Source organism: Alternaria ventricosa (assembly GCF_023758065.1).
Source record: "Alternaria ventricosa strain BMP 2768 chromosome Unknown scaffold_3, whole genome shotgun sequence".
Taxonomy (NCBI): Eukaryota; Fungi; Ascomycota; class Dothideomycetes; order Pleosporales; family Pleosporaceae; genus Alternaria; species Alternaria ventricosa.
In genome coordinates, this window is record NW_026055683.1 from 1291113 (window position 1) to 1299226 (window position 8114).

The 8114-nt window shown below is 51.4% G+C and overlaps 3 protein-coding genes across 3 annotated transcripts; 2 read left to right on the plus strand and 1 right to left on the minus strand.

Moving 5' to 3' along the window:
- Window positions 1-782: 782 nt before the first annotated feature.
- J4E93_002370 (uncharacterized protein) lies at window positions 783-2070 on the minus strand (the record flags this gene model as incomplete). The annotated part of the gene is made up of 4 exons (XM_049340317.1): window positions 783-811; window positions 859-1760; window positions 1812-1880; window positions 1925-2070. The coding sequence occupies 4 exons, from the start codon at window positions 2068-2070 to the stop codon at window positions 783-785; spliced, it is 1146 nt and encodes a 381-aa protein (XP_049202639.1).
- Window positions 2071-4022: 1952 nt separating this feature from the next.
- On the plus strand, window positions 4023-4938 carry J4E93_002371 (uncharacterized protein; the record flags this gene model as incomplete). Its single annotated transcript, XM_049340318.1, has 2 exons — window positions 4023-4365; window positions 4412-4938. The coding sequence occupies 2 exons, from the start codon at window positions 4023-4025 to the stop codon at window positions 4936-4938; spliced, it is 870 nt and encodes a 289-aa protein (XP_049202640.1).
- Window positions 4939-6939: 2001 nt separating this feature from the next.
- On the plus strand, window positions 6940-7388 carry J4E93_002372 (uncharacterized protein; the record flags this gene model as incomplete). The annotated part of the gene is made up of 2 exons (XM_049340319.1): window positions 6940-7198; window positions 7261-7388. The coding sequence occupies 2 exons, from the start codon at window positions 6940-6942 to the stop codon at window positions 7386-7388; spliced, it is 387 nt and encodes a 128-aa protein (XP_049202641.1).
- Window positions 7389-8114: the final 726 nt, after the last annotated feature.

Below are 8114 nucleotides of genomic sequence, written 5' to 3' on the forward strand. Positions count from 1 at the left end.
TGGTACGGCGACTGACCTCCAGTTCAGTCATTCGTCATTTCCATCGCTTGTTATACTACCCTGATACTCTGGAAAGAAAAGCTAGCTACGAAGCTACGGTGTTGTCAGTGCTCCACGAAATAGACACTTTATTCCAAGGTGACAACACTGGCTTCATTGTATCTAGTTCTGATGTCCGCGACGCGGAGCAGCAAAGCTGTACATGCAAGACAAATCTTTCGGATCCAGAAATTAGCCGTACATCTCCGCTTCGTCCTCCTTCCGACTCCGAATGTCCTTACATGGCCGAATTCCATCGCCCAGATCCCATCGGCCATCCCTACAAGACTTCCATTAACGATCGCATACCACGCATTGAGACTGCAGCTACCGGTGCAGACATCAAACTAGACTGGCGAGATCACAGTTATGGCAGTACAGCCAATAGACAGGGTCAATATCGGCGTTTGGCCAGAACAAAGAACGGCTATCTGGGTCTGGTTCCAACTAGCTGTGAGGTTGAAGACGCAGTATGGCTGCTGCAGGGCGCTGATGTCCCTTTTATCTTACGGGAATCAAAGCGCCACACTTTCAATGAAGATATGGGAAAAACATGGGAGGTGATGGGCGATGCATACATCCATGGTGTCATGCAAGGAGAGGTGTGGCAAGATGTCAAAGATCAACTTGTTGATATTGACCTGGTGTGAACATTTCGAATGACCTAGTCAACTGCATACCAGCGCTTTACAACAGGCCGGAAGACCTTCTCCAATCTCACCTACTGGACCCAGAGGTTATGCTCACGAGCCTCTGAAGTCGTTGGTATTCCCTGAAGCCGTTAGCACGAGGTTCAAGTAGGGCACAGGAAATACTTACCGTAATGGATCGAACCTCCCTTACCCGTACCGATGGTCTGACTTCCGTAGTTGGCCAAGGCACCTCGATCGTTGTTACCAACGTGACTGACGTCGCCTCTCTGCATACTAGGGTCGTTCTCATCTCTGCGCTGCTCCTTCGTCAACTCGATCATTCGCCGCAGCTCCGCCAGTACATTCTTGTATGTCTGATCCTCTCTTTTGGAGAACTTCGTCATCTCCACATGACTCGCATCCACAACGATACGCTCATACCCCGGCGGAGCGGCCGAGTAATCTGGAACGATGATACCGAATTCGGACATTGGGACGCTCTCGCAGAAGCAGCATACTTCTATGGCACTCTTTGTTCCTACGTGCTTAGCAAGAAGTTGACGGAAGCGTCGATCGGTGTCTTGCAGCTGCGCATTCTGGCTTTGAAGCTCCTCGACCATCGAAGAGTTGACTGAGTGGAAGATGCGGACGATCTTGGTGAGGAACGAGGCAACATTAGCCAACTCTGAGCCACAATGAGGTGTACCCATGAAGATTACGCCGCGCGTATCGTCTACCAACGTTACGATGTTGTCGACATTGGAGTCTTGCGAATTGAGAAGGGCTTTCTTAGCTACTATACCTCCCATACTATGAGCGACGAAAAGGATCGGGCGATCAACGACACCAACTCGGAGGCTTGCTAGCTCTGAGCAGAGTTTCTCCGCGTGCTGCGTTGGGTTTGCAATCGATACGACATCCAGCAGCTTGATCGTTGCTGCGGCATAGCCCCATGTGATGATGCGTGCGTCGGGAAGGTCGACAGGAAGTAGATCATGGGGCCAGAAGCACGGTTGTTGTTTGGTATCCACGGTACGTTCCGTCCAGGTCCCTGTTCGATCTCCACCAAGGCCATGGATAAGGACGATACTGCTAGAGATTAGCAAGTTCTCTGGCAGTAGCGAAGCCTTCAGCACTTACTCCACTGCAGCCTTATCGGGGTTGCTAAGTACCAGTGGCCCATAGGCTTTGGCTGCTTCAGTTGGCATACTGGATTGTCAGAGTAAGGTCGCATGAACATCAGTGTCACTCACCTTGTCTCTATTGCTGACGATAGCACCAATGCTTGCTCAGTGGGTGCTGGCGCCGCCGAAATGTCTTGCTCACCGCCGCGGAGGTCTACACGGGGTGTAGCTGATTTGCGTTTCGAGAAGAACTTGCGCATTGTCTCGCCTTCCATTATCGCGGAATTCGGACAAGTATACATCGAACTCTGGCAGCAATCAATGGGCCAGCGCTACGACAGCTTTCACATCAATCGCTTGATGGTTTTGCAAACTCAGGCTGATGTCGCAAGCACGATTGCCGAAATTCCGTGATCAGACGGAAGCATACTTTGCTATGGTCACACAACGGACGCCTGCAGCTTTCGGTCTGTTTTGGGTTATGGCCTGGGAACAGCAAACTCATGCTCTCGTAACATATCTCTTGGGCCCGCCCTTCATCCCCTAAGGTCATAGAGAGGAAGATATGGCCAACCAGATAGGGATTCATCGTACCCAACAGCTTCCGTTGGTAATAATACGAAGGGCTCGACTTTTGATCAAGGAATTGTTCATGCTGAGGGAAATCTTCACTCCGGAAATTTCAACATAGCAGGCGGGATCCTTGAAGCCGCTAACATTCCCTTAAGTCGTCTCACCGATCATTATGCATGACACATAGCATGTTATATGGACAGTAGTGCCATTTTCTTCTCTCCCGAAAACATAGTACATTACCATTCCCTATATCCACATCGTGTACACTTTCCAAGAATTCTACATGCCGCATATTAGCACTGACGATTGAAACAGTGACCCATTTACTCACCCAAGTCCATGTTCGTAACAATTGTGTGGGGCTACTTGGGGAGGCTCAGTTTGTATGCGCTGGGGCGGTGCGAATCGCTGCTCGTATGGATTGTCGTATGTTAAGCTACGTTGTGGAAGGCGAGTGTGAGCTTGTTGGGGTGGCTCTGGACTACTGTGCGTTGGTGGCGACGACTGGAAACCTGCCTCCGGTGAGGCGTTCAGTGCAGGCGGCGGCCCGTAATTACTGTTATGATGATAGCTTTGGTTGCTCTGGTACGAACTCCCGTCTGCATTCAAGGGCGCGAAGGAGGCCTGACCTTGTGGGGGTGAGGATGGCTGCTGAGGATTGCTATAGCCTTGCTGTTGGCTTTCATAACCCTGCTGCGGTGACCCATACTGCTGTTGTGTACCAAGGCTCTGTGTTGGGGCCTGTGGTGATTGATGGTAGCCTGGATATGGAAGGGCTGGCGTAGGGTTTGCGTAATAGCCCTGTGCTGACATCGGTGGTTGAGGTTGCCAGCCACCGTAATAAGACGAGTTCTGCCCTTCACCAGGTCGAACAGGAGCAAAAGCTCGGTCGGGTGGATCTTCTGGTTCCGCTTGTGGGGCGTATCTACTATCATGCCTCTGGTCGGCATGCCGAAATGCCTGGACAGCTTCGAGTTTGGCCTTGCTAGACTTCCACGGGTTCATGACTTGTTATTGGCCCACGGAGCGGGCCGTGTGAACGGGCTATGTGATTGAGACCAGCTGAGCTTATCAGGGCGACCAATAAAGTCTGAGTCGATGCGATCGTGATAATTTCCGGTCAGGTAAATCGTGACGAAGTGTTTCAAGCAGGGCTGAGCAATGCTGGAGGAGGACTCTTATCTGCCCCGCGAGGCAGCAAGTCAGATGCATATTAAATTAAGAGGTCGCTTCCAGTGAGGCTCTGGAGAGTGAGCTTTCCCGGTGCTGGAGACATGTGGCGCAGAGACGGCACGCGCGAACCAGTGGCGTCGCGTTCCGGTCAAGCGTAAGACGAATGACATGAACAGTGTATGCACGCGCTGCGTATTTCATGCGGTCTCCTCTTCAGCTTTCCGTTTGCGGCTGTGCATATTTTGACTTAGGTGGCGGCCAATGAGAAGTGTAGTATGTAACATGGCACTGCCTGGACGGGCGGGGTGTGCAGCTCAGCCCGGCCTTGTGTCACCGTCATCAAACAAATAAGTAATGTGTTGGCCCGGGCAGTCGATAACAGCGACAGACGGGCATCATGGCAAATATATTTCGCACTCGCGATCCTATACTGCCAGGTCCTGGTGCACACATACCCACTACGTTTACTCAGGTTCCTATGCAGAACCTCGCTCCAGCGGCAAGTACCCTTAGTAACGCATCGGTAACCGATAAGGAAAAGTTCGTGAAAGCCTGGAAGTATGAGGGCTACAAAGAGTTTGGAAAGTGGATGGCTTCAGACGACGACTTTTTTGTGTTTCGGCGCTTTGAGAGTCTAAATGCGACAACAATAGCGTACTTGCAGTACCGGATCTCGGAGCTCGAACGAACATTGGAAGAGATTCATGAGGCGAATGAGCAGGACGAAAAGGGGAAAAACTCCAGCTTCAAATGGGATGAGAAATATCAACAGGACCGCTTCCAAATCATGAACGAACTCTCATGTCTACTCCTACATTACAGTAAGTACCGAAGGGTTCTACAACGCGACAATACTAACCGCGACAGATCAATTTATCGACGCATTCTCCAAGATACGTAAACGCCCACGAGCAGAATCCCGTCAAGTGGACTATGCCGAAAACTGGCTGAAGCGTGGTGCCATCACCGCGTCAGAAACACGTTTCGTCAAACACAAGAGCGATTTGATATCGATCAATGAGAGAGTTCGTCCACCACTAGGCCGCTGGCTAGAGGCGTGTCGTTCCTTACACACATGGCGAATCTTCAAGGCGAAGTTTGTAGAGGACCTGCATGTCCAATCGGACGCTACATCCTACTCTAGCGACCATGCCTTCGAGAGCTTCACCACACTCAGCATAATAGCCTTAGGACTTTCTATGCTACTTGCGCCTTTATGGTGGATGCAGAATGTTTCTAACAACAACGATCGGCTGGGGATTATTACGGGGTTCGTGATCCTCTTCACTTTACTAGGGACAGGCGCGACCATCAATAGGCCTTTCGAGGTGGTGGCAGCGACTGCGGCGTACGCGGCGGTGCTTATGGTGTTTATGCAGATTGGGGGTAAATAGCAGTGCTAGAAAGGTGTCAAGTATCTCGTTATGCGGATGTTGTGGGCTGGTGTTGGGAGTCGGGTGCGTAGTCGAAAGCGAACCTTGGAGGCAGGCCCAGCCCCGCTGAAACATGACTAAGCAGCGAGATTGCCTCGTTTCCACATCAGCCACTTGGACCTTCATCTCCCACCTCATCGCGCAAAGTCAACCTTGTTTTCAAAGCAACCAGACAGTAGGGTGTTGGCGACTCGCAAGCCTTCTGCTGTTGCTTTCCACCTCGCTCGACCCTGGAGCAATGTGGATGGAAACTGCCAATGGAAAGATGGTTTGAAGCCACCATCTGTTCTTCTGGCGTCACCGGGCATGATGCTCACCTCCCGACCAACAAAAGTCCGTGGTACGAAGTCATCGGTTCGCGTTAGCATCTCCGAGCTGCAGTTTCGAAGCGAGGAAGTCCGTGGGCCGGTCCTGCATCGCATCGCATTTAGCCTATAGTCTCTGGGTGGCGGTAGCTGATCTGAGTGGTAAGATAATACAATGGACTATTTTACGACTGGTGCTTGGATACAGACGAATACTGCCTAGACGATCATGTTGATGTACAGAAGAGATGCAGATGAGATAGTATCTTGATGATCGGTCTCGATCCGCATCATGCCTCCCTACTACAGTTCATCTACGCCTGCACCACCTCCTGCAGGCCATCGTTCGCGCTTAGCCCATCTCACCAACACCGCTTCCGTACGGCTCACCAAAGAACCTAGCGCTTCCGCTACCATGCGGCCCCTTCGGAAAGCCTAGACCTAGTCAGCGGCACGGGACGTCCAGCCTCGCAGGATCGCCTACCAGGGTAGCAGACCAGGTTCATACTAGAAAAGAAACATATCATCGATTCGATAGCTGGCGTCAGGTAAACGAACGTCAGAACTTCTGCTTGGAAATGCAGGTTGGTCACATCACTTGCATGTCAGCTTCACTCGGAATGCGCCACATCCAGTGACAGGTCGGGTTATGCTTACGAGAGATCGAGCAACACATCGGATCGGAGAGCTCACAGCCTTTTCTTAGCAATGAGAATATCGGACTCTACAAAATCAGCGTCTGTCTTCTCATCCGCGTACTCAGACGTTGCTCACAAAGTACCTCGCTGCGAAGACTGTAATGGCGTTAAGGAATATGAGTTCCACATATTCGACGATGAGGTGCAGCAGGATCATGCAGAAGATGCATACCTTCTCATCTTCCTCGACCTTAGCGGCTCCCATCTGCATACTGTTTTCTTACCTCCAACAGGTACCAGTCGACCCGACGATCCGTTCGACTCATCGCGGCCTTAACCCGAATGCTGTTACGTGTTCGCAATTGGTGTTGCGCTCTCTGAGTGAGCTGAGCAGTAGCATGTACCTATAGGTCACACAACTATTGCACAGTAAGATGCGCTAAGAAGGATACGGCCTACCCACGAGGGTGAATCAGCCTTCTAGAAGAGAAGGAGGAACAAGTTTGGCTCACCACCAACACGATTGACTACTGGCGGTGAGGCGAAAGTGTGCATCCCAAGCTCTCAACAGCATCGCGAAAGCATCAGCCTAGTCTCATAGGTGTTGGAAATAACGCCTCTTTTGGCCTGGAGCCAGACCTCCTAGAATCCTATCCAGTGGACGACCAATGATCTCTCGCAGGGTCGGATGTGGGAGCTTGATGCACCATGATACCTGCGCCGTAGGCCGACATCGCCAGACGTCAGCCCTCGTATCTATTCACACCAACATCTTCAAGAGATCCATAGGCCATGCAAACTTCGTTGAGACGTCCGTGCGAAGAGGCATCCCTCGTGTCAGCAGAGGTAGGCTAACGAAACTTTGTGAACAGCTAGGCATACCTGGCCTAGGAAATGAGCCTCACGACAAAGTATAAATATTACAGCATCTACCCATCATCTAGTCTCCACCACAACAGTATCATTAACACCTTCAACTACATTTCGCTCAAGCAAACCAACCCCACACACCCTTCGAAATGCAGTTCACCACCACCATCGCCCTCCTCATCGCTGCCGTCAGCATCAACGCTGCCCCAACGGAGATGAGTAAGCGCCTCGACACCATTCCCCTCAAGTTCTACTCTGGCGCAGGCTGCAACAGCGGCATCGCCGTGACGACCGCTTACATCCCCGCCGATGGCAGCTGCTTTCCTACCTCGCCCATCTTCAGCGGAAACACAGACTCCGCGTTGATCCTCCCCACCGACTTGCCGGCGCTGCCTGCTGGTTGCACTCGTGAGTTACCTTCACTGAAGAAATTGGTTTCGGGATGTTGAGAACTAATCTGATCGTATTAGTGGTTGCATACTCTGACAACACTTGCTCGAGTGTCAACAGCATCGTCTACGATGTCACTGGTCGTTGCGGTACTTTCGGTCCTAACAAGCCTATCTTCTCCGCGAGGGCTGTTGGTACTTGCCAGTAGATCTCTACTCAAACTTGAGGATGATATGGCAAGCGTTTCTGCGAGAATGGTTTAGTGCTCTCTGGTCGATGTTCGGATCTCTTGAGTCAGCGGCGCCGGGTCCAACACTCCGATACCCGCTGACGAGAGAGGGGTGATGTGGTGTAACACCGTGGCGATGAACTCTTCTCGTCGCTCTTTAGCTAGATTCTTTGTATGGATGGGGACGCCACCTCTTACTATTACACTTTTGTCATAACCAACGTTGCCCAACCTTATATACAATCGTGCGAATCTCTTAACATTACCAAACATTACAAAAGCTGTACATTCTATAACATGTCTAATCCTGCTTCCTCGAACTCCTCTTAACAAGCGTCTCATCCGAACTCGCAGCATCCTTCGTACTAACGACATGGAACGAGAAGTCTAGCTCGCCCACCAGTCCCTTGACGGCCTTCAACAGCCGTTCAATATCCATGTGTATACATCTCGTACTTATACTCATGACTGCGAACGCGGCGTATCCTGGCTCGGCGATGTGTCTCAAGCTCAAGATCTCGGGGTCCACCATTTCTAGTTTCCGGCTGAGCTGCCCACCTGGTGGGGCGTGTAAATAAGGGGGCAAGGGCTGTGCGTTTGTGACGCTGGAAGAGAGCATTGCGAGTAGCGATGTGATCTCATGCGAAGTTACTTTTGCGGAGAGGATGACGCGGCGGAAGTCGTTGAACCATTGCGCGGAGTGGT